Consider the following 26,797-nt stretch of genomic DNA (forward strand, 5'->3'; position numbering starts at 1 on the left):
GGAAATCATGTCCTTGGCAGCAACATGAAAGGAGCTAGAGGCCATTATCTAAAGAGAAATAAGGAAAAAACAGAACACCAAATACCACATGTTCTCACTTCTAAGGTGGAGCTAACATTGAATACACCCTACCGTAAAAGTGAAAACAACAGACACTGGTGACTATCCGATGAAAAAGGAAGAAGGGATGAGGTATGTGCTGAAGACCTATCTGGTGGGTCCACCCACTGCCTGCATGATAAGGTTGCTTGGACCCCAAGTCTCAGTGTCATAGAATATACCAAAGGCAGTAACTAATCTGCATTTGTACCCTTTAGTCTATAATACACATAGAAATTATGTTAAAAAATACAAGCTTAGAAGCTAAAAGCATGAATGAAAAACACAAACTTTTATAATTATCCAAACAATCTTTTATTGGCATAAACTAAGAAAGTGGACAGAATGAGGAAACCAAATATTCAACCCCAATTTACATATAGTGAACACGTTTTTCAAAAGAACACCAAAAAGATGCAATCAGAAAAAAAGAGCCTGTTCAATAGATGATTTTGAGCAAACTGAATATTCACATACAAAACACTGAAATAGGACCCTTATGTCACGCAACACAAAAATCAATGCAAAATACATTAAAGACCTTCTGAAACCACAAAACTCCTACAAGAAAACATAGGGTGTGCATTATTTTAGAAAAGAAATCCATACATGTAGGCTGCTAAAGGTATTTTTACAACATTAAAACAAAGGAAACACTCCAAGAAAATACCCATAGACAAGGTAATGGCTTGGCATTTTCACTGAAAAGCTGGGGACCCGGTTCCACAGAACAGTGGAACACATTAGAAGACCCAGATATAAACCTGCATACCTGAAACCATCGATATTTGCAAAAAAAAATCAACAAAAATAAGCAATGGAGAAAGGACTCCCTATCAGTAAGTGGTGCTGAGATAAGTGGCCTAGCTAGATGTAGAAGAAATAACACTGGGCCCCTATGTCTCACCATGTACAGAAAGCAACTCAAAATGAATCAAAGATTGAAATGTGAAACGCTGGGCTGGACACAGTGGCTCATTCCGGGAATCCAAGCACTCTGGGAGGTCGAAGCAGGCGGATGACTTGAGGTCCTGGAGTTTGAGACCACCCTGGCCGACATGGTGAAGCTGATGTCTAAGAAAAAACCAAAAGTTAGCTGGGCATGGTGGCACGTGCCTGTACTCCCATCTACTCAGGAGAATGAGGCAGAAGAATCACTTGAACCCAGAAGCTGGAAGGTGCAGTGAGCCGAGATCACTCCATTGCATTCCAGCCCGTATGAGAAAGTGAGACTTGGTCTGTAAATAAATACGTAAATACATAAAAATCCAATACCTGAAACTATAAAAAAAAATCCTGCATGAGAATCTAGCAAATACCCTTCTTGACAGAGGCTTTGGCAAAGCATTTATATGTCAAATCCCCAAAAGCAACGGCAACAAAAACAATTACTGATAAGTGGGACCTAAAACACAAAAGAGCTGCTGCACAGAACAAGAAACAACCACAGAGTCAGCACACAGCCTATAGAATGAGGGAAAACATTCCCCAACTACGCATCTGAAAAACATCTAATATCTACGATTTACTGTAAAGACCTTAAACAAATAAAATCAGAAAAAAAAAAAAAACTTATAAAAGGGCAAGGAACATGAACACTTAAAAGGAGGTGTACCAGTAACTAACGAGCATGAAAACATGTTCGATCTCACTGATCATCAGAGAAATGCAAATCAGAAACATACTGAGATACCATCTACACTGGTCAGAATGGCAATTATGACACACAGTCCACAACAACAGAGGCTGGTGGGGCAGATGAGCAAAGAAATGCAGGTCCACTGTTGGGGGAAATGCAAACTAGTTCAGATCCCCTGGGGAGCAGTGTGGACATTTCTCAAAGAACCTAAAAGAGAACTACCACCCAACGCTGCAACCCCACTCCTAAGGATCTATAAAGAGGAAAATCCTTGCATCCAAAACTCACATGCACTCCTATGTTCATGGCAGTACTACTCACAATGGTAAAGACATGAATCAGCCTTGGTGCCCATCAGCAGTGGATCAGAGAAAGGAAATGTGGTACATACACACCACGGAACACTACACAGTCATAAAACACAAATACATGCTCTTACCAGAAACCTGGACAGAGCCATAGGCCATTATGAAGAGAACGCAAGAACAGAAAACCAAAATTTTCAAAACAGCTACAAAGGTCAGTTGTGAATGTTCTCTCCACAGAGAAATCATAACTCTGGAGCTCACAGAGGTGTCAGACACTGCAACTTCATTATGATGCTACGTTTACACAGATCAAATGGTCCCTTGCACCTGCTGGTTATACACACATACTCTACGGCAATGAAACTGCTGTCCCATTTTGGTAACGTTCATTCTCACCGGAGTGAGATGATATCTGAGTGTGGTTTTGATTGACTTCTTGTGAGGATCAGTAATGTTGATTCAGAATCTTTTACCTGTGCATCCTTCTCAGGTCTTCAGGTTCTTTGGCCAGTCTTACACATTAAATTGAAACAAGTTCATGATAACTTGGCAAACATCTCTAACCACAGCAAAATGTAAATCAAAACCACACTTAGATATTGGTAACGGGTACAGAGTGACACTGAGACACAATGAATCTGTTCTGGTGTTCTATTGCACAGCAAGGTGACTAGGTGACTAGGGTCAACAGAATCTAGAAAATTTTTTCAAAATCAGCTGGAAAATACGGTTCTGAATATTCTCTCCACAGAGAAATAATAATGATGGAAGGTCACAGAGATGCCAGATATGATGATTTGATCATGATACTACACCTACATATGTCAAAATGTCCCTTGCACCCTTGGGTTGTGTGTGTGTGGGTGAATGTATATACCCACACACACACACACATACACACACACACACTATAGAAACAAAACTGCCATCAAATGTTGCTAGTATTCATTCTAACTGGAGTGAGATGAAATCTGAGTGTGATTTTCACTTACACTTTTGTGTGCATCAGCGATGGTGAGAATCTTCTCTTTGACCTGTGCATCAACCTCATGTCTTCAGGTCCTCTGCCCAGTCCTACACAACAAATTAAAAACAAATTCACAATAACATAGCAAGTACCACTTATCATACACACACAAAAATAAAAAACACACTCAAGATTCCATCTCACTCTACATGTAACAGATGCTACAAGAAAAAAGTTGAAACATATGAAAACACAATCCAGTCAAGGTGTGGATTTCCGGAGGAGGCACTTGTCTCCACATGTGGTGGGAAATGGTAAACTAGTATGCACACTAAAGAAACCACTTGGATGTTCCTTGAAATCCTAAAACTACAACTACCATTTTCTCCAGCAGTTCTACTCCTAGGTATATACACAGAGGACATGATCAGGACATGGAAGAGATTATCTGTCATCCCAGGTGGCATTCAGCCCTATGCTCAAAAGCCAAGAAAAGAAATCAGCCGACCTGTCCATCAACAGATGAAGAGATGAAGAATCTCTGGTACACAGACACAATGGAATACTTTTATACCATCAAAATTCATGGAATGCTATCATTTCCAGCAACATGGCTGCACCTAGAGATATTCTGTTCAATCAAATCAGAAAGGCAGACAAAGACCAAGCCCGCATGTTCTCACTCATGTGGGAGCTGAAAAATTTAACTCACTGAAGGTGAAAATACAGTAGTGGTCACCACAGACTAGGTGGAGGAGAGGACCTCAAGGATTGGCAATAGGTACACAGAGAGTTACAGGAGAGGAATACATTCTGGTATTCCACTCCAAAGCAGGGCAATGATACTTAACAATATGGTTATGCCGTTTTCAAAATAGCTACCAAGGAGGATACTGAATGTTCACACATCGAAGATATCAAACTTACACGTGGTCACAAGCATGGGAAACTCCCTGATTTTATCCATATTCAAGGTATACAAACAAGTATCAGAATGTCCCAATGCACCCCTAATTCTGGACATGAAGTATAAAACAAACGTTTTATGAAATGTTAACAATACACGGCTAAATGTTCACATGGAACCACTGAAGACTCAAGGAACCTGAATATGCAAAGCAATTCTAGGGAATACAAACTCAATTGGAGGCCACACACTCCCCAATTTCAAATTACATGTAACACCTCCACTCATCCAAAGACTACAGTAGTGGCATAAAAATGAATCCATGAACCTAGGGACATAAGAGAATATAAACACACACCTGTATGCAGTCAACACATTATTTTTCAAAGAATGCCTAGAAGATGCAATGAGGCCGTGTGCTGTGGCTCACACCTGTACTTCCAGCAGTTTCAGAGACCGAGTTGGGCGGATCTCTTGAGGTCAGGAGTTCAGACCAGCTTGGCCAAAATGGTGAAATCCTATCTCTAGTAAAAATATGAAAGATATTATTCAGGTGTGCTGGTGCACAGCAGCAATCCCAGCCACTTGGGAAGATGAGGCAGGAGAATCACTCGAAGCAAGGAGGCGGAGTTTGCAGAGAGCTGAGATCTCACCACTGCACTCCAGTCTGGGTGAGAGCATGAGTGGGACTGTGTCCCCAAGGGGAAAAAGGATGAGATGAGGAGTCAGCAGTCTGTTCAATTGAGCAGTCTGAAATGACTGGATAGCCACATACAAAAGAATGAAATAAGACGTTGACATTATACAATACACAAACATAAACTCAAAATACATTAAACCCTAAACACAAGACCTAAAAGCATAAAACTGCTACAGGAAAACACAGAGTGAGCTTAAGTTGAGGAAAACCTGAATCTAAGCTCACAGGATATAAAAGCAAACAACAGACAAAAGAGAAAAATAGAAAAAAAACTACTTCCAACAACAGAAGTCAAAACCTCTAGCTTTTGTTATTGACTTTACCTTACAAAAACAATCACTGCTAGTCAGGCACGGTGGCTCACACCTGTAAACCCAGGACTTTGGGAGGCTGAGGTGGGTGGATCCCCTGAGGTCAGGAGTTCGAGACCAGCCTGGCCAACATGGTGAAACCCCTTATCTACATACAAAAATTAGGTGGGCGTGGTGACAGTTGTCTGTAATCCCAGCTACTCAGGAGGCTGAGGCAGGAGAATCACTTGAACCCAGGAGGCAGAGGTTGCAGTGAGCCAAGATTGCACCACTGCACTCCAGTCTGGGCAACAAAGTGAGATACTGTCTCAAAAAAAAAAAAAAAAAAAAAAAAAAAACACGTTCAAGTGATCAACCAACATGAAAAAATGCACAACCTCAGTGCAATGCAGCTCCCAAACACAATGAGACATCATCTCACGTTGGTCACAATGGGTAATTTTCCAAAGTCAAAACAACATGCTGGCGAGGCAGCAAAGGAAAGAGAACGCTGCTACGCTCTTGGTCAATGTGAAAACTAGTTCACACTGTGGAAACCAGTTTAGAGATTCTCAAAAAACCTAAAACAGAACTACCATCAGACCCAGCAATGCCACGACACTTGGTATCTATCCAAAAGACAATAAATCCTTCTATCAAAAAGAAACATGCTCTCCCGCATTCATGGCCATACCATTCACAAGAACAAAGATGTGGAAGCATCCTAGGTGACCAGCAACAGTGGATTTGAGGTTTGTTTTTTTTTTTTTAATGTGGTGCATACACATCACACAATACTACACAGCCATAAGAAGAACACACAATCATGTCCTAAGCAGCATGGATAGACCTGGGGCTTATTATGTTTAGCAAACCAAGGCAAGAACGGAAAACCAAATACTCAAAAAAAAAGAAAAAAGAAAGAAAAAAACAAACAAAAAGTCTAGAACTTGAGTGATGAATGTCAGCTTACAGAACAAAACCAAAGCCAAATTTTTGAAGACAGGAAATAGTGTGATACTATCTTTTGTGGGAACTCTTGGCTTCCCCCAAAATTAGAGAACTGGGGAGAAAGAAGCCTCAGCTCAGAATCTGTGACTGGGTTGAAAGTGGAGGCTGGAAATGTGCTCAAGGTCAAACTTTCCTCCTCCCTTCAAAGGAGACTGGAGTTTTACCAGTGAGCCCAGTGTGAATATTCACCCCGCCATCCACCCCAGGAGATCCCTTTAAACTGGGAACACACAGTGAGGACAAAAACATGAATGTGCACTAACAAGTCCTGAAAGTTTAGAGGGTGATTCTCGATTTCCCCTTGGCACACAGCAGAAGAACTGTGTCTCTAGGTTCCAGGAAATGCCTGTGAGAGAGCTGTGTCCCCCAGATTCCCTTCAACACAGATGACACCCAGTGCTTAAGCCTACACCCCTTGGGACCAATCCCAAGGAGTGTTGACTAATCTAAACCGAAGGCTCTGATGTTCCATAGGCAGAAAAGAGCAGGTGGACTGCAAAGAGAATCTCTCATGAACGCAGCACCCTCATAGCCCATACAGACAGTTCTTACCATGATGCCAAGAAACTGAAAACAACAAGCCAGACTTCAAACATATTTCCATTTTCCTTCTGATTTCATACCCCCTCCTTCACTCCCTCCTCACAAGCAGCAGGGATAACCTGGAGGCTCCTAGGAACCTTTTCCCATTGGTTTTTCCTGGCATGTAGTTCCCTACCTGGATGAGTCTCCTCGTCACTTATGCTCTCCAGCGTCAAGTCTTTAGAAAGAAAAACACCAGGGTAAGTCATTAGAGAGAGTGACTCACCCACTCCTCCTACGTTAGCTGAAGCTGATTGATGGGCTTTTCTCCCACCCCACACTGCTTCATACATGATCCCCTCATCTTTTTTCTGGATTGACAAACTTTCCTACAGCTTCTTGGGCCAGAGTTCTATACTGGCAAAATCACTTTCTCGAGAATCCCAAGCCTCTTTCCCAGCAGGAACCCAGAATCAGGTTTCTACACACTGAAGCCAGCAAGTTTTTCCCTCGGGAAGCGAGTTATTTCATGGTACATACCGTTTCCTTTCCAAGCTCTTATCTGCAATTATATAAAAGAAAACATTATGAGAATCAGATTCTGCTGTGCACTTCACACAGATGTGTTATTCTCTTGATAACGATAAAAAACCAGAAGACAGTACAGTGATTGAGCCATAGGTCAAAATCCCCAAAGACTAGCACAGAGGATAGCTATAGAAAAACAAGACCTCTATTCACAGAATTTACCTTTAAATTTAATTTTATATGCAAACACACAATGCTTAATCCAAGGAGGAAAACTGGTATTGTGGAAAATGCCTCAGTATTGCAGTTGATAATGGATGCCATCATTTAAAAGCAGCATAGTGTACCATGCATCAGTTGGGAAGACACGCTTACTGAATTCCAGCCCCACAAAGACAATAGTGTACAGTGTACATAATGTACATTGCCAGGTTTTCAAATCAAAATTAATTGAGAAGTAAAGAATCAGGAAAGCAACATTGATGTAGAAGACAAAAAAGGGGGATCTTACCTGGACATCACCATCATCATCATCATCACAATCAACATCACCATCATCATCATCATCATCATCATCTTCATCTTTGCATTGCGGTGAGCATCTCAAAAACAGGCCATCCTCAGGACGAGCTGGAAGGACACAGAGGAAAGATCAGTGCACCGGTGGTTGGTGACTGTGAGTCACTCAGGGAGCTTTGCTGGATGTGGTGTATGGAGGTGGTTGATATACAAGAATGGACTGAGTTGATACTGGGCTATTCCCCTGAGTGGAAGATGGATGGCAGAGGAGGGGAGCTGGAAAGGCATGAGACATGGAGACCTTGGCTTCGTACTAGAGGCATCGGGCAGCAACAGAAAACAGTCAACCCAAAATGGAACTAAAATGCACACTGAGGGTCAATGGAAGAGTGCCTTCCTGCCTCTCAAGTGTTTTGAAACTCTTCTAAACAAACAGCCGTTTCTTAGTGTATTCAAGACCGCGTCAGTACACTAGAATCTATGCTGATACTACATTTAGCATCTGTTTTAAAAGATTTATTATTTGATTAAAAGCCTATTTTAAGGGTGAAGTGGACTCAATTTTACCCAAATTACTCTATCCTATTAATCACACATTCTTTTTCATAGAGATCATTTAAAAATTCAGTATTAAAACGCTACAATTAAAAATAGTCATGATTTCCCATTTGTAAGTCTTCTTCTGGAACGACTTCTACACACCCTTTTGGGGCCCTGTGATCAGGGGCTTCAGCAGCTCCTGTGTGACTCTCCCTGGGGAGATTCCCTAAAAATCAAGCTTCATTCAAAGAGGCCAAGCTCACACAGCCTGCTCTACCTACACCAGTGAAGCTGAGAGACGTGACTTTGACCACTTTCTGCCATGAAGATAAGTTTAAAAGTTCAAATACACATTATCTACTGAAATGAGGAAATGTATACCAACAGAAATGAACAAATTCATGAAAAAATGTACAAGAGCATGGGGGTGATTTTTGGTTAACAAGCTTACATAAAAATTATTTTTTTGGCTGAGTACTCTGGCTCACATCTGTAATCCCAGCACTTTGGGAGGCTGAGGCAGGTGGATGACCTGAGGTCAGGAGGTCATGACCAGCCTGGCCAACATGGTGAAACCCCGTTTCCACTAAAAATACAAAAAGTTAGCCAGGCATGGTGGTGAGCGCCTGTAATCCCAGCTACTCAGGAGTCTCAGGCAGGAGAATTGCTTGAACCTGGAAGGCAGACGTTACAGTGAGCCGAGATCATGCCATTGCACTCCAGCCTGGGCAACAAGAGTGAACCTCCATCTCTCTCTCTCTCTCTCTCTCTCTCTCTATATATATATATATATATATATATATATATAGAGAGAGAGAGAGAGAGAGAGAGAGAGATATGAGATGCCTATTCATTCAGACATACAAAATATTGGTATAGGAAATCAAAAATTTTTATCAGTCATGTTAAATCTAACTTATCAGCTGTCAACATGAAGATCCTAGGAAATAAGAAAGGTACAAATAAGTGGAAAGGCATCCTGTATTTATGGATAAGAAGACTAAACCCGACTAACACACAATACTACACAATGATCTACAGACTCACAACAATTACTATCAAACTGGTAACACCCATCTGTGCAGAAATGGAAAAGATAATCCTACAATTTTAATGAATTTTATGTGCCTTATGTAACCATGATGACATTAAAAAAATTGTGTTAGAGGATGCAGGTTCATGAGATTGAAATACACACACACACACACACACACACACACACACAAAATACAGAAATACAGAGAGTATGTTTCTAGCGTAGGGGCACTCATAAGTTTCACAGCTATAGAGAGCCCAGAATTGAATGAACACACATACAGTAAACTGATCTTCAACAAACGTGTCAAAAATACACAATGGGGAAAGGAAACCCTCTTGAACAAATGATGGTAAAACTGCATATTCTCATTCAAATGAAGAAATAGAATGCTGACAGTGTGCTCAAGGTTGTGCTTCTCCCTCCATTTCCAAGACACTGGAGCTTTTGCACTGAGCCCAGATTGAATTTTCATTCTGTCCTCCATGCCGAGGAAGAGCTCTTGATACCAGAGGTAAGCAGGGAAAAACAGACAAATGAGTGTGCTGTCAGGAAACCTAACAGTTCATAAGGTGAGGATCAATCTCTCCTATGCATCTGGGCACACCACAGAAGAATTCTGTCTCCAGCATTAAGTAACTGCCTGCGATAGAACTCTGTCCTAAACTAAAGGCTTTGAGATTTTGCAGTGGCAGAGGCAGGAAAGAGCAGGTGTTCTAGAAAGATCATCTTTAAATAATAAATAAGAAGAGGTGATCGAAAACACAGGATACTCAAAATCTCATAAACTCAAAAGAACAAACTTCACTTACATTTACTTTTTCTTTTTCTCTTTCTACACCCTCCCTCAGCCTCCCAAGCAGCAGGTATAACATGAAGGCTCCTGGAAATGCTGTGTTACTAGACCGCACTTGAAATCTTCTTACCTACCTAGAAAGGCATCCTCTTCCCTGCTGAGATTCTCCAGAATCCACTCTTTAGAACCACCAACATCAGGATAAGTCAGCGAGAGGTGCACTCACTTCTCCTCCTCCAGGTGAAGACACACGGGCTCACACAAAATCTCCTGGTTGGTCCTCTGGGTTCACACACATTTCTACAGCCCCTCTGCTCATAGCTATACACTTGCAAAATTATTTGCTCTCACCAGATCCCCAATATTTTTTAACAGGAACCCAGATTAAGGTTTCTATATATTAAAGCCAGAAAGTTTGTGTCTCAGAAAGTGAGTTAGTTCAAGGTACGTACCCAGGACAGGTGATGGTAAAATCTGCTACGAGACAAAAGAAGATGCCATGAGGATCAGATCAATTCTGCTGCACCCCTTACACAGATCTGTTAGTCTCTTGATGACTGCAGAAAACTACCTGTGAAACAGTGGTGAGTCAGAGTCAAAGTCAAAGTCAAAGGCCAAACATTCTAGAATAGAGGACATGCATGGAAAAGACAAGAGCTTTTCCCACAAAATTTATCCTTGACATTGATTTAGGTTGGTAAATGCACAATGCCTAATCCAAGGAGAAAAACTGGTGTGGAGGAAAATGCCCCTGCATTACAGTTGATGATGGATGCTGTCCTTCAAAAACATCCTAGTGTGTCATGTATTAGATGAAAAGAAACTCCCACTGAACTCCATCCTCACAAAGAGAATAGTGTGTGTTGTACATAATGTGCCTTGTCATATTTTTATATCAAAATTCACTTCAACCAAAGAAGATTAGTCTAAGATGAAAGTTTGCTAGCCTGCAAAATAGCTCGTTTTGTCTGTTCTTCTCAGCCTGCCCAGCTACTTAGGTCATAAGTCAAATACTTGAAGTGCCCCCGAGCTGACTAGGATAGCAATGCATTGTGGGCTGCAACAAAATGCAGTAAGACAACCCTAGAAAAATACCTAAAGTCTCTCCCCAAAAATCAATAGGCAACACCTGGGAAGATTGTGACCCCACAGTTCTCAGCCTATGAGGAACCAGGGGAGGGACCTGCACACTAGGGGATAAATTGCTTGTGGAAAGTGTGCTGGGTGTGTCTGCCCATCAGACACCGGATCTTGCAACACTATCATTAAAAGTCTCACTTTCCGCCAGTTGGGGTGGCTCATACCTGTAATCCCAACACTTTGGGAAGCTGAGGTGGGCAGATTACCTGAGGTCCGGAGTTCGAGACCAGTCTGGCCAACATGCTGAAACACCATCTCCACTAAGAATACAAAAATTAGCTGGGCATGGGGACACATGCGTGTAATCCCAGCTACTCGGGAGGCTGTAGCAGGAGAATTCATTGAGCCCAGGAGATGGAGCTGAGATTGCACCACTGCACTCCAGCCTGGCCAACTGAGCGAGACTCTGTCTCAAAAAGAAAAAAAAAAAAAAAAGAAAGAAAATCTCACTCTTGCTGTTTTTCAGCTCCCTGAGTCCATTCTTTGGGTTTGGACTGGTGAGTTTGTTTCTCACATCAGAAAACCAACATTTCCTTAGAAGACAAAGAAAGGTGTTCTTACCTGGACATCATCATCACCATCATCATCATCACCCCAGTCATCATCTTCACTTGGTGGTAGGCATACTAAACTCAGGTTGTCCATAGAAGAAGCTGGAAGGACACAAGAAAGATCAGTGCACTGGTGGTTGGTGACTGTGAGTCACTCAGGGAGCTTTTCTGGATGTGGTGTATGGAGGTGGTTGATTAACAAGCATGGACTGAGTTGATGCTGGGCTATTCCCCTGAGTGGAAGAGGGATGGCAAAGGAGGGGATCAGGAAAGACATGAGACATGGAGGCCTTGGCCTTGTACTAAAGGCATCATGCAGCAACACAAAACAGTCAACCTAAAATGGAAATAAAGCACACACTAAGGGTCAATGGAAGAGTGCCTTCCTCCGTCTCAAATGTTTTGAAACTCTATGAAACAAACAGCATTTTCTTAATGTATTCAAGACTGTGTAAGTACATTAGGACCCAATTATGCTGGTACTACATCTAGCATCTGTTTTAAAGGATTAATTACTTAATTTATTGGTGAAAAGGATTCAATTTTACCCAAATTACTCTGTTCTACTGATCACACATTTTTGTTTGTTTGTTTGTTCATTTGTTAGTTTGTTTCTGAAATGGAGTCTCACTCTGTCATCCAGGCTGGAGTACTGTGGCACGATATTGGCTCACTGTAAGCTCCACCTCCCGGGTTCACACCATTATCCTACTTCAGACTCTGGAGTAGCTGGGACTACAGGCACCCGCCACCACACCTGGCTAATTTTTTTTGTATTTTCAGTAGAAACAGGATTTCACCATGTTAGCCAGGATGGTCTCCATCTCCTGACCTCATAATCTGCCCACCTCAGCCTCCCAAATTGCTGGGATTACAGGCATGAGTAGTAATCCTGTCTGGTGCCTGGGATTACAGGCACCAGACAGATCACAATTTCTTTTTCATAGAGGTCATTTAAAAAATTAAGTATTAAAATGCTAAAATTAAAAATAGTCATGATTTCCTCTTTGTAAGTCTTCTTCTGGAACCATGGTGTGTGCACACAATTTTTTGGGTTCCTGTGATCAAGGGCTTCAGCAGCTGTGTGTTGCTCTCCTGCAGGAGATTCCCTAAAGATCGGGCTTCATTCAAACAGGCCAAGCTCACACAGCCTGCGCAACCTACACCAGTGAAGCTGAGAGACGTGACTCTGAAAACTTTCTGCCATGAGGATAAGTTTCCAGGTTCAAATATACCTGAGCTACTGAAATGAGGAAATGTATACCAATAGAAAATGAGCAAATTCATGAAAAAATGTCCCTGAGTATGGGGGTGATTTTTGGTTAACTAGCATACATAATATTTTTTATTTGACGCATAATCATTCAGACAGACAAAATATTGGCAAAAGATACAAATTTGGCCAGGCACGGTGGCTCATGCTTGTAATCTTAGCACTTTGGGAGGCCAAGGTGGGTGGATCATGAGGTCAAGAGATCGAGACCATCCCGGCCAACAAGGTAAAATCACATCTCTACTAAAATTACAAAAATTAGCTGGATGTGGTGGCATGCATCTGTAGACCCAGCTACTCAGGAGGATAAGGCAGGAGAATCACTTGAACCTGGGAGGTGGAGGTGGCAGTGAGCAGAGATCATATCATTGCACACCTGTATGGTGACAGAGTGAGACTCTGTCTCAAAAACAAAAAACAAAAAAAGAAATCACAAATTCATATCAGTCACATTAAATCTAACTAATCAGTTGTCAACATAAAGATTCTAGAAAGTAAAGAACGTACAAGTAAGTTGAAAGGCTTCCCATATTCATACATAGAAGACTAAACCTGACTAACACACAATACTACACACATGATCTACAGACTAACACCAACTGCTACCAAACTGGCAACAGCCATCTGTGCAGAAATGGAAAAGATAATCCTAACATTTTAATGAACTTTTATGTGCCTCAAATAGCCATGGCAACATTGAAAAAGAATAGTGTTGGAAGATGCACATTCATGAGATTGAAATCTAAAAATAAAAATTAAAAAAAAACAGAAAAATTCAGACAGCATGCTTCCACTGAGGGGGGCACCCATAAGTATGACAGATATAGAATTGAGAGCACCGAATTAAATGCATACATACAGAGTCAGCTGATCTTCAACAAAGGTGCCAAGAATACACAATGGGGAAAGGAAAACGACTTCCACAAATGATGGTAAAGCTGCATATTCTCATTCACATGAAGAAATGGAATGCTGACAGTGTACTCAAGACTGTGTTTCTCCCTCCATTTCTAAGACACTGGAGCTTTTGCAGTGAGCCCACAGTGAATTTTCATTCTGTCCTCCATGCCCAGGGAGATGTCTTGATACCAGAGGTAAACAGCAAGGACAGACAAATGAATGTCCTGCCATGAAACCTAAGTTCATAAGGTATGGATCAATCTCTCCTATGCATCTGGGCACACCACAGAAGAGTTTTATATTCAGGATCAAGTAACTGCCTGTGACAGAACTGTGTCCCAAACCAAAGGCTGTGACATTTTGCAGTGGCACAGGCAGAAAAGAGCAGGTATTCTCCGAAAAATCATCTTTAAATAATAAACCAAGAAGAGGTGATTGAAAATACAGGATACTCAAAAGCCCATGAACATAGTACTCCTCACCATGATGACATTAAAGTCTGAAAATAACAAATGCGGCTTATATTTACTTTTCCTTTTTCTCTTTCTACACCCTCACTAAGCCTCCCAAGCAGCAGGTATAACATGAAGGTTCCTGGAAATGCTGTTTTATTAGACCCCATCTGAAGTCTTGTTGCCTACCTGGAAAGGCATCCTCTTCCCTGCTGAGATTCTCCAGAATCCACTCTTTAGAACCACCAACATCAGGATAAGTCAGTGAGAGGTGCACTCACTTCTCCTCCTCCCGGTGAAGACTCACTGGCTCACACAAAATCTCCTGGTTGGTCCTCTGGGTTCACACACATTTCTACAGCCCCTCTGCTCATAGCTATACACTTGCAAAATCATTTGCTCTCACCAGACCCCCAACATTTTTTAACAGGAACCCAGATTAAGGTTTCTATATATTCAAGCCAGCAAATTTGTTTCTCAGAAAATGAGTTAGTTCAAGGTACGTACCCAGGACAGGTGATGGTAAAATCTGCAATGAGACAAAAGAAGATGCTATGAGGATCAGATCAATTCTGTTGCCCCCTTACACAGATCTGTTAGTCTGACTTCAGAAAACTACTTTTGAAACAGTGGTTGAGTCCATGTCAAAGACAAAACACTCTAGCATAGAGGACATGCATGGAAAAGACAAGAGCTTTTCCCACAGAATTTCTTTGAAGTTGATTTAGATTGGTAAACTCACAATGCCTAATTCAAAGAGGAAAACTGGCGTGGAGGAAAATGCCTCTGCATTACAGTTGATGATGGATGCTGTCATTCAAAACATCCTACCATGTCATGTATTAGATGGGAAGACGTTCCCACTGAACTCCACCCCAAGAAGGACTATTGTGTATGTTGTACATAATGTGTCCCATCATATCCTTATACCAAAATTAATTGAGAAGGAAAGAAATCAGGTGAAGGAAATAGTGTACACAGTGGTCCATTTTTACGACAAAGTGCCTTGAAGTTGTTTAGCTCAGCAAAGGACAGAAGAAATACTAGGCTCCTGGTTGGATGGGCAATGCTGGCTTGTTGGGTCCCCCTTCCACCCCGCTTAGTTGTCCTCACTTTAACAAAGAAGTATAGTCTAAGTTGAAAGTTTACTAGCCTGCAAAATAGCTCGCTTGGTCTGTTCTTATCAGCCTGCTCAGCTACTTAGCTCATAAGTCAAATACTTGAAGAGCCCCTAAGCTGACTAGGATGGCAATGCATTGTGGGCTTCCACAAAATGCAGTAAGACAACCATATATATATATATCTTGCAAGACCATCATTAAAATTCTCACTTTCTCTGTTCTGCAGGCCTCTGAGCCCATTCTTTGGGTGTGGATGGGTGAGTTTGTTTCTCACATCAGGAAAGTTGCATTTCCTTAGAATGCAAAGAAAGGGGTTCTTACGTGGGCATCATCATTGTCTTCCTCACTTGGTGGTAGAGATTCTAAACTCAGGCAGTCCTCAGGGGGGCCTAAAAGGACACAGAGTTAATGTCAGTGCCCTGGTGGTTGGAGACTGTGAGTCCCTCAGGGAGCTTTGCTGGATGCGGCATATGGAGCGTGGGACTGAAGATTCTGAGACCATTCTCAGAGAAACAACTATGTTCAAGTAGTGAGCATGAGGGAGTCTCACCAGATACCTCGCATCTTAGTCAGTGCCTGGACCTAATAAGACTCTGCATTCCCAAGTCAAAGACCAAGGCTTTGATGTTTGCTGTGACATAGACAGGAAAAACTGATCTTCTGATAACCATTAAACACCAGAGCAAGAAAAAAAATGGTTACAAACACAGCACACAAAGCCCATGGACACAAACGGCCTCATCTCTATCTTATTAAAATACAAAAGGAACAAGTCACACTTCTACACGTATTTCCTTTGGTTCTGACTTCATTGCCCTTTTCCTGATTTCCAAAGCAACAGGAGTCACCCAGCTGCTCCCAGAGATCCTCCTAGAGTATCATGCTCTACCTGCAGGTCTGCCTCATCGCAGCTGCCCTCATGGACGGTGTCCATTGGCCAATCTTTAGAGACAAAAACTCCACAAGAAGTTATTCCAGAGAGCAACTTGTCCACCCTCCTACTCCAGGTGAGGCCACACTGGGTTACGCAAGATCACTCTGCCCTTCCCTTGGTGTTGTCAGACTCTCCCTGGGCTCTGGGGAATCAGAGGTCTCTAAAAAGGCATTGCTCACACTGGCCAGCCTTCAAGTGAGAAAGAGGAACTGAAGGAACCACCTTTCAACTTCTTCCTTCCACTGGCCCATTATAGGTCTCACCTCCAATCTCACAGCCCTGAGGTTCCCACTTTAAGGTGCATGCTTTGAGTTAGAGGAGTTCAATAATCAGCCCCTTAGCTAGGCTTACAGCAGATGTGAAAGAACATTCTGTGGGGATGGAAATCTCTCTGCTGCATGAACAGAAGGCTGCTGGGGGATTGCATGGTGGCTGTTGTGAAGTTCTGAATTTTTTTTTTTTTTCGAGACAGAGTTTCACTATTGCTGCCCAGGCTGGAGTACAATGGCATGATCTCGGCTCACTGCAACCTCCGCCTCCCGGATTCAGGCGATTCTTCTGTCTCAGTCTCCTGAGTAGCCGGGATCACAGGCATGCACCACCACACATGGGCTAATTTTTGCATTTTTAGTAGAGATGGGGTTTCACCATGTTGGCCAGGTTGGTCTCGAACTCCTGACCTCAGCTGATCCACCCGCCCCGGCCTCCCAAAGTGCTGGAATTACAGGTATGAGATGCCACGCCCAGCCCTGAACTTTTAATTGTAAATATTTAAATGTATTTAAATATGAAGAGGCACATATATGACTGAGAACCACACTAGAGGGCACAGGAGACCCAGACATGAGGAAGACATGTCCCCCCTCGCCTGGTGTTTTCTTGCAAAATAGTTCGCAGCTCTGCTCCTGCCATACATTTATGGTTACTTAGTGGACATCTGCAAAAGGTCCAGTCACTGTGTGGGTCTGGGGATATAACAATGAGGACAACATCCAGATCCAGAGGGATGCCAGCAGGGGGCACAGACGCACACAAGGGAAGAGCGTGGCCCTGCACACCCTGTCTAGACAGGATCAGAGCAGCAGGAGCCGAGGGCCAGAGGCACCTCACTGTCCTCGAGAGCTCAACCTCATCTCCAGGGACCCTGACTCAGAAGCTGGGGCAGACTCCAGGATTGGTGTAGGGCTCAACAAGCTGGACAGGCTGAGAAGGGAACATTTCCACACCTGCACTAGATCCCAGCCCAGGGCTGACCTAGAATTCATCCCAGGGATGTGTTCACTGCAATGCCCATGGGGCCTAACATGTTCTCCCCAGGACTGACCTCTGGGATAAGGACTAATGAGGAAGACACAGTCACTGCCCTGGCAGGAAACGCCCATAGCCAGGGTTCCTCTATCCAACCTGTGGGAAGACACAACACAGATAGAGTTTGACACTGAAGATTCCAAACCTTCTATAAAATAAATGGAAACTGATGTGTTCTGGATTCCACAGAAGAGTTGCAAGGATGAGCTGGACTCTGGAATCAGTCCCCATCCCTTTGCTGAGCTCCTGGTGCACTGGAACTTGTGTCCCTCCCCACCTCCCCTGCTACTCGGGAGTGCTGCAGCTACAGGCCCAGTGTTAGGGGGTCTGTCCCGTTGAAACACATTTCAGCCAGGCACAGTGGCTCACACCTGTAGTCCCAGCACTTTGGGAGGCCGAGGCGAGTGGATCACCTGATGTCAGGAGTTCGAGACCAGCCTGGCCAACATGCAGAAACCTCATCTCTACTACAAATACAAAAATTAGCTGGGCATGCTGGCCCATGCCTGTAATTCCAGCTACTCAGCAGACTGAGGCAGGAGAATTACTTGAACTTGGGAGGTGGACGTTGCAGTGAGCTGAGATCGCACCACTGCACTCCAGCCAGTGAGATCACACCACTCACTCCAGAGTGAGACTCCATCTCAAAAAAAAAAAAAAAAAAGAAAAAGAAAAGACCACACACACACATTTCTGGGCCAGACAACCCTTGGCCAACAGTGTCTCCTCAAGGACCATCCCTCAAGTGACTTCCAGAAGAGGTGAAAAAGAAAAACTCATCTGTCCCAGCCCCAGGAAGATCAGGCCTGGGACCTGTCTGTGTCTGTCCTGACCCTGAAGTCCATCCCTGCTGACTTGTGTCCTGTCTGCTCTGTGTCAGACAAGTGGGGACCTGATTCCTGCTCTGATCCCTCAGCAATTTCTGCTGGTGTCACCGTCATCATTGCACAAAGAGATGGAGATGACAAGAGAAAGCAATGAAACTCCATATTTGAGGCATTTAAGATGATGTCCACACCATACTCTCAGCAGGCAGGAAGGCCAGGTCCTGCTCACTCCTACTCAGAAGGCGTCTCAGAGGTATGAGTACTAACCCTGTGATATTTCTTCTCGGCTCTTCCCTTTTTTTCTTTTTTTTGAGATGGAGTCTAGCTCAGTCACTCAGGCTGGAGTGCAATGGTTCGATCTCGGCTCACTGTAACCTCTGCCTCCTGGGTTCAAGTGATTCTGCTGCCTCAGCCTCCTGAGTAGCTGGGATTACAGGCACCTGCCACCACTCCCAGCTCATTTTTGCATTTTCAGTAGAGACAGGGTTTCACCAGGATGGCCAGGCTGGTTTCGAACTCCTAACCTCAGACAATCCATCCACCTCCTAATTTTTTTTTTTAAGTTCTGCGATACATGTGCAGGATGTACAGGTTTATTACATGGGTAAAAGTGTGCCATGGTGCTTTGCTGCACCTGTCAACCCATCACCTAGGTATGAAGCCCTGCATGCATTAGCTGTTTATCCAGATGCTCTCCCTTCCCCTGCACACTGACAGGCCCCAGTGTGTGTCATTCGCCTCTCTAACACTGTACATATTCTAAGACCACTCCCTTGCTGATGACAATTCTAAGTGATGGGTCATGGGGTGCTCTCTTGCCTGTTTTTGTCTGGAGAGACTGCCTGGATTCAGGTTCCTGATAGGAGTGAGGACCTGGAGTGCAGTGTGAGAAACAGGTGGCTCAGTGAAGAGCAGTAATCATCCACTAGAGTCCCTGGAGACAGCCATATCATTTAGACGGTGTGGGTTTGTAAGCAGGTGGGTTGGAAGGTAGCTAGGGGTGAATCAATGTGTAGTGAGTGTGAGTGTGTCTGTAAATGTGTGTTTTCTCCCCAAAATGTGGCCGCACATGCCCAGCACAGTACAAGTGTTACTTTTCTTGAATTCTTGGCCTATGTGGTCCTCTCACCTCAGCCTCCCAAGTCATGTCATTCTACTAATAGAAAGGAAGAGAAACTTCAGCACCACCATACTCTTTACATAAATGACCTCTTTCTTCCCTCACCACAGCTGTACCTGAAGGTCAGTTTAATATCCCTACTCCTTAGATGGAGAGAGTGCAGAAAGGAGTGAACCCAGATTTTGACCTCCTGAATGGAAGAGGCAAAAGTGAACCCAGAAATGGGTCCCAATGTTGATGGTCTGTATTACTCAACTGTGTCATCACTCAGGCTTGGTGACAGGACCCCACACCAGGGAGTTCCAGCACCTATGTGTGTCCCTGGAACTGTGTGGCCTATAAGCTGCCAAACTTTGCCCATCATCAAATGGGGCCCCAGTGGTCACATAACCCTGGGTAGCAAAAGGTACAGGGAACAAGAGATGTTGGCATGGACATTACTGTGAAATACACATAGAAAGCCCACAGGCTTCTGGTCAGCTCACAGATTCTGAGAAGTGTAAGGGATCATGTAGAACAGTGCAGGTCAACATCTGTCAGTGCTGGGCTCATTCCTCAGAACTTGGTCAAAGCAGGGAAGATCAGGAAGATACTGTATTGTATTTAATAATATGACTACCTCAAGCCTTAGAAATGCTCCAATCCATGGCTGGGTGTGGTGGCTCAAACCTGTAAACCCAGCACTTTGGGAGGCCGAGGCAGCAGATCACTTGAGGTCAGGAATTTGAGACCAGTCTGGCCAACATGGTGAAAGCCTGTCTCTACTAAAAATACAAAGATTAGCCAGCCATGGTGGCCCATACCTGTAATCCCAGCTACTTGGGAGGCTGAGGCTGCAGAATCGCTTGAACCTGAGAGGTGGAGGTTGCAGTGAGCTAAGATTGAGCCATTGCACACTCCAGCCTGGGTGACAGACTGAGACTCTGTCTCAGAAAAATAAAGAAATGAATAAAAAGAGATGCTCCAATCCATAGCAGACAGAAAAGGGCCAGTGCCACATCAGAACTCAGGACAACATTATCATTAGCCTGGTGCCCATCACCCTCACTGGAGACCTCCTGCACAGCTAGGTGAGTGAGGCTCAGCACTCACCAGGTACTGATCCCCGTGATGGACTGTCCCACTGTCGGGGGCTGGGGCAAGCATCAGCAGCCACTGACTCAGTGGACGCACACACAGTGTAAAGAAATGGAAGATGTGGGCTGGGCACGGTGGCTCATGCCTATAATCCCAGCACTTTGGGAGGCTGAGGCAGGTGGATCACGAGGTGAGGAAATTGTGGCCGTTCTGGCTAACATGGTGAAACCCCGTCTCTACTAAAAATACAAAAACATAACCAGGTGGACACCTGTAGTCCCTATTCAGGAGGCTGAGGTTAAAGAATCACTTGAACCCAGGAAACACAGGTTGCAGTGATCTGAGATCACACCACTGCACTCCAGCCAGGGCAACAGAGCAACACTCCATCTAAATAAATAAATAAATAAATAAATAAATAAATAAATAAACATTTTTAAAAAATAAGCTACCTTAAGGGATGGTAGAAAAGAAACAATCTGACCCTTACCTGGTTCCTCTATTTAGGTACCAAACTGGCCAGATAGGTCGGCTAGAGAATGGGATGGGGATTCCAAAATTGGGGTATTTGAATTTTCATTGAGAAAAGGGCTCTCCCTTTTCTAGATCAAAAAAGCCTCAGTGACAAAGACAAGAGGCAGAGTCAGCCTTTGCCCCCATGCCCCAGATCTGGGAAAGCTGGCTATGGGCAGGAGGGAGCTGGAAGCTGAGGATGTCTCTGGGGATGAGGCTATGGGAAGGGGGTGAGGGTGGCCACAGTGTGCCAGAGAGTAAACGGCATCCATGGCTTTTTTACCTGTGGGCATCTTTTGGTTGCTGATGTGCTGCAGTTCGTGGCCCTCCGTGGCTCCCACATCCAGCTTGCCAGGCTCTACAGTAGTGGATTCTGATGTTGCAGCAGCCACAGCCTCATAAATAACAGATTCATAACACGGTGCCACCTTCCCCCTGCACCAGCTACAGCTGGAGTTGATACAACAGGTCAGTATACACTCCATGGGGCACCCACACTCCTCTCCACTCCTGCCTGAGCCTTCGATGAAACTGAAACGGTGCTGCCCAAGCAGCCACACTACTGAGGCTGGCACAGCACTTGTAGAAGCAGCCTGACCCCAGGCAGATCTGGGGCCTCAGCCCTTACTCGGCTGCCACCTCCCAAACTGGCTGGTCTATGAGGTCGGGGACCTGCTGTCTTCTTTGAAAAATAAACGAACACGACAAGCGCTGAGAGGCACAAAAACTGCCGTGAGACAGCACAGTCGGAGCTCCTCCTCCTCCTTCCACTACCAGCTACCGACTGAGGGTTGCTGGCCCTGGCTGATGCCTATAACCACAAAGCTTCCTATGTCACCTGCTTACCAGGAAACAGCCAGGTCAGGCTAGTGACTCACAATGTCCAGCCCCACAGCCCCACCCAATGCCTCACAATGCCCATCCCTGCTGCTGCCTACCTTGTGGCCACCCTGCCCCTCTGTGGTGATGGCACTACTCAGGCTTTTATTCACCCTGGGCTGCCTGAGCTTTCCAGTCCTGAGGAAAGTGCGGGGCAGTTATTACTGGAAGTCACCCTTGGCAAGAAACTCAATAGAAAACCCTAGTACAACCGGGCGCGGTGGCTCATGCCTGTAATCCTAGCACTTTGGGAGCCTGAGGTGGGTGGATCACTAACTCCATCTCTACTAAAAATATAAAAATTAGCCTGGCGTGGTAGCGGGCACTTGTAGTCCCATCTACTCAAGAGCCTGAGGCAGGAGAATTGTTTGAACCCGGGAGTTAGAGGTTGCAGTGAGCCAAGATCATGCCATTGAACTCCAGCCTGGCCCAAAGAGAGAGATTCTGTCTCAAAAAAAAAAAAAAAAGAGAGAGAGAGAGAGACATTATGTTCATCTGGAAGAACAGGTAAGGCTAAAGGCAGTGGAAATGACTGCAGTGGATGGAAAAGTCTTGTGATCATTTGGGAGAGAGAACAGAAGCGCTAGATGATTAGATGTGGAAGAACAGCGCAAGTAAAAGGAAAAACAGGCTGCTGAGGCTCTAGTTTGAAGGACTGGGTAAATAGCAGTGACTTTCTCCTACACAGAGAATGTAGGAAGAGGAATAGGTATCGGGAATAAGATAGTTTTCAGCTGGGCGCAATGACTCCCACCTGTAATCCCAGCACTTTGGGAGGCCAAGCTGGGCGGATTATGAGGTCAGGGGTTTGAGACAAGCCTGGCCAACATGGCAAAACCGCATCTCTACTAAAATTACAAAAATTAACCAGGTGCGATGAGGGGTGCCTGTAGTCCCAGCTACTCAGGAGACTAAGGCAGGAGACTCACTTGGACCCAGGTCGTGGAGTTTGCAGTGAGCCGAGATCGTGCCACTGCATTCTAGCCTGCGTGACAGAGCAAGACTCTGTCTCAAAAAAAAAAAAAAAAAACAGAAGAGATAGTTTTGGACTCTTAAGTATTGCATTGAAATGGAGCTCTCTGGTAGAAGTTAGATAGAAACCTCTGTAGGATAACTCCATTCTGTGACATCACAAGTCATGTTTTTAAAACAAACACATACAAAGTCAAACCATTACAGAAATTTCCTAAAATTTACATACTAAAATATGACAATTTTTTAGTTATTACTTTCCTTTTTTTTTTTTTTTTTGAGACAGAGTCTTTGCTCTGTCACCCAGGCTGGGGTGCAGTGGCATGATCTCAGCTCACAGCAAGCTCTGTCTCCTGGGTTTACGCCATTCTCCTGCCTCAGCCTCCCGAGTAGCTGGGACTATAGGCATCCGCCACCTCGCCCGGATAGTTTTTTGTACCTTTTTTTTTTAGTAGAGACAGGATTTCACCGTGTTAGCCAGGATGGTCTCGATCTCCTGACCTCATGATCCGCCCGTCTTGGCCTCCCAAAGTGCTGGGATTACAGGTTTGAGCCACCGCGCCCAGCCTAGTTATTACTTTCTTAGAGCAACTTTGAATTTACAATCGTAGTGAATGAGGTGTCATGTAAAATAAAGCTGCTATATAAAAATGACATTTAAATTTTATTGTCATCAGAGCATATAAAAAACAATTGAAGCCATGGGTATGGCAGGGATTGCTTTAAAAAGCTGTGTCTAATGAGGGGAGCTAGAAAGAAAGGAGACTTGGGGGCCAGGTGTGGTGGCTCACACCTGTAATCCCAACACTTTGGGAGGCCTATGCAGGCGGATCACCTGAGGTCAGGAGGAGTTCGAGACCAGCCTTGCCAACATGGCAAAACCCCGTCTCTACTAAAAATACAAAAATTAGCCGGGTGTTGCAGTGGGCACCTACAATCCCAGCTATTCAGGAGGCTCAGGAAGGAGAATTGCTTGAATCCAGGAGACGGATGTTGCAGTGAGCTAAGATGGTGCCACTGCACTCCAGCATGGGTGACAGAGCAAGACTCTGTCTAAAAAACAAAATAGAAAAGAAAGAAGACTTGGGGAATAGGGAGGTTTAAGTGGCATTAAGTAAAGCCTACAAATGGGAGCAGTGAGAGTCAGGGTACCTGAGTGTTCATCAGAAACGGCTGATCGGGTGAGTCTCATCACAATGGAGCTGGTGTCTGCTTCTCATTTCTCTAATGGCCGTACCTAGCACAGTACCTGGTCAACAGGGACTCAATACATAATACCCCGATGAACACAGAAAAATTCTGCCAGTTCAAAATTATGTCTATACCCACCAACTTCCCTCATGGAGTTTTACTTCTTTTACTTACTGTAATGTTTTGAAGTTCATCCCTCCTGTGGCTTGTATCCATAGTTTCTTTTCTTTGTGTAACTGAGCAGCACTCCACTGTATGCAGACCACATGGGTCTATCCATTCTCTAGCTGATGGACACTTGGGTTGTTTCCAGTTGTTGCCTAGAGTGAATGAGGTTGCTGAGAACATTTATGTATACGTCTTTTTTAACACATGCTTTCATTTCTTCTAGATAAATTCCTAGGGCTGGAATTGCTAGGTCAAATGGCTAGTTTATGCTTAACTTCTTTTTTTGCTTTCTTATTCACAGAAAATATTACACTGATACAAAATATTGAACATTTTTATGAGGCGCATGTGCTGTTTGGTTCCCTGCATCCAACATGTCATCATTAAGACAGTGAATTTGGAGTATGGCCTTGAGTATTTACCATTTCTATGTGTTGAGTATATTTGAAGTTCTCTCTTAAAGCTATTTTGAAATATACAATACATTATTGCTAGCCATAGCCACCCTACTCTGCTATCCAACATTAGAACACACTCCTTGCATCTAACTGTAAGTGTGTATTCGTTGACCAACCTCTTTGCATTCCCTTCTTATACCCGGAGGAGAGAAGAAGGAGGGAAAGGAGCTGTGGGTGGCTGAATTAGGGCCCAGGGATGGCTGTGTCCCAGTCCCGGGACCTGTCCATGTGCTGTGTTGTGTGGCCACAGGAACTTTACAGATGTGAGGATGTGAAGGAGCCTGAGGTGGAAGATGATCCTGGGTTATCTGGGTGGGTCCAAGGTGCGATCTTTATAAGGGAAAGAAGGAGGCAGGAGGGTCAGAGTGAGAGCAGGTGTGGGGGTGGAGGGAAAGAAAGGGAGAGAAAGAGGGAGGGTGAGAGAAGACAGTGGGGAGAGAGAGAGAAGAGTGGGAGACAGATTTGAAGATGCTGAGCTCTGGCTTTGAAGTTGGAGGTAGGGGCCAGGAGCCCAGGGTGTCCTCTAGAAGCTGGAAAAATCCTGGAAATGGATTCTCCCCAGAGCCCTCAGAAGGAGCCTGGTCTGGCTGGCACCCTGATTTTAGACTCTAGGATTCATTTTGGACGTCTGACTCCACACCAGGCAGAGAATCAATATGTGATGCTTTAAGCCTCTAAATTAGGGGTCATTTGTGACAGCAGCCACAGGAAAGTCAAACAGGAGCCATCGGAGAGACTCCCTAGGATGCCCTGAGTGTCCTTCCTTGGCCCCACCAACAGAAACACAGGCCTGACCACTGGTGGTGCCCCCAACCCTCGAACACCCTGCTCAGCAGGAACCATGCAGGAGGGACTGGGTGTGGCTGGGCCATGCTCTCTCCCCCCACACCTTCTTCTCAGAGAGCAGCTGGAGCCCCAGACCCAGGGAGCCTCACAGAGAAATTCCCATCACAGGACCTGGTTTTCCACCTGAGGCTCAGGATCCAATGGAGAAGTGTTTCCCAAAAATGATGCTTCCTCCAAAGATGGTCAGTGACTTTCTGTGCCAAGCATCTGAGAAAATCTCCATGTCCTAGGACTGCCAGGCAGTCACCTGTGCACATGTCGGAACCCAAATCCCATCAACAGTGAGGCCTTGGGTAAAACACATTCCCATTTTTAATTATGATGAGATGCCTGGCCTCAGCATTGAAAACACCAACTTCCCTCGAGCAGACTTGTTTAATCTCTTAGAAATGATGGAGCACACCAGCCTGAACAGCTGGTGAAACCCTGTCTCTAATAAAACTACAAAAATTAGCTGGGTGTTGTAGCATGTACCTGTAATCCCAGCTACTCAGGAGGCTGAGGCAGGAGAATTGGTTGAACCTGGGAGGCAGAGGTAACGGTGAGCTCAGATCGTGCCATTGCACTCCAGCCTGGGTGACAGAGCGAGACTCCATCTAAAAATAAAATTTAAAAAAAAAAAAATTATGGAGCACCTATTGCCGTTCTTGCACTTGTTCCTGGGGAGCTCAGAGCCTATCTTTTACAAGTGTCCTGAGCCTCTTGCAGGCCTTTCATGTGTTTCCTTCCTGACTTCCTCCTATTTTTCTCACACCTCTGAACCTGCTGTCAGGTGAAAAATCAAGGTGGGCCCCAAATTTAAGAGCTCATGAATTTGATGGTGTGGGAGTGTCCTAGACAGTCCAGCCCTTGGGGGTGTGGAGTTGGGCAGAGAGGAAGGAGGGCATTCCAGGGGCCAGAGCCAGAAGCAGAGGGACTCCAGGCCCAGAGTAGGATTTCCAGGCTGAGGAAAGAGAGGCCGTGGGTCGGGGGAAGGTCCAGATCAGGACAGGGACAGAGGGTGTATCTGAAGGCTCAGCCAGAAATAGCTCCCTCCAAAAAGCAGGCAGCCAGTTGGAGGGTGAGCTGCAAGGAGGAAGGGGAGGTGGGAGAGAATGGATGGACTGGTGTTCAGTGAGCCGACTCCTCCTATCCTGGCCTATTTCCCCAGGGGACACGCCTGGGAGGCTGTGATCCTCTCCTCCTGGCTGCTTTCCCACTGGTGC

The 26,797-nt window shown here is 44.6% G+C and overlaps 1 protein-coding gene across 4 annotated transcripts; it reads right to left on the bottom strand.

Annotated features, from left to right (window-relative positions):
* Positions 1–390: 390 nt before the first annotated feature.
* Positions 391–24,283, bottom strand: LOC102126910 (aspartate-rich protein 1-like). 4 transcript variants are annotated; one of them, XM_065521764.1, is made up of 10 exons: positions 24,082–24,283; positions 21,362–21,522; positions 15,621–15,688; positions 14,686–14,707; positions 11,564–11,655; positions 11,209–11,408; positions 10,315–10,433; positions 6,640–7,601; positions 3,039–3,120; positions 391–1,173 (listed from the first exon to the last, which is right to left on the bottom strand). In XM_065521764.1, exons 2-7 carry the CDS (start codon positions 21,369–21,371, stop codon positions 10,430–10,432), a joined length of 396 nt encoding a protein of 131 aa, XP_065377836.1. In that variant the 5' UTR covers positions 21,372–21,522; positions 24,082–24,283; the 3' UTR covers positions 391–1,173; positions 3,039–3,120; positions 6,640–7,601; positions 10,315–10,429. The 4 variants fall into 4 exon arrangements, with proteins under 4 accessions (XP_065377836.1, XP_065377833.1, XP_065377835.1 ...); XM_065521761.2 differs by lacking the exon at positions 24,082–24,283 and having other exon boundaries at positions 21,362–21,864; XM_065521763.2 differs by lacking the exons at positions 11,209–11,408; positions 24,082–24,283 and having other exon boundaries at positions 21,362–21,864.
* Positions 24,284–26,797: the final 2,514 nt, after the last annotated feature.

This window comes from Macaca fascicularis, chromosome 10 (assembly GCF_037993035.2).
Source record: "Macaca fascicularis isolate 582-1 chromosome 10, T2T-MFA8v1.1".
In the NCBI taxonomy this organism is placed as follows: Eukaryota; Metazoa; Chordata; class Mammalia; order Primates; family Cercopithecidae; genus Macaca; species Macaca fascicularis.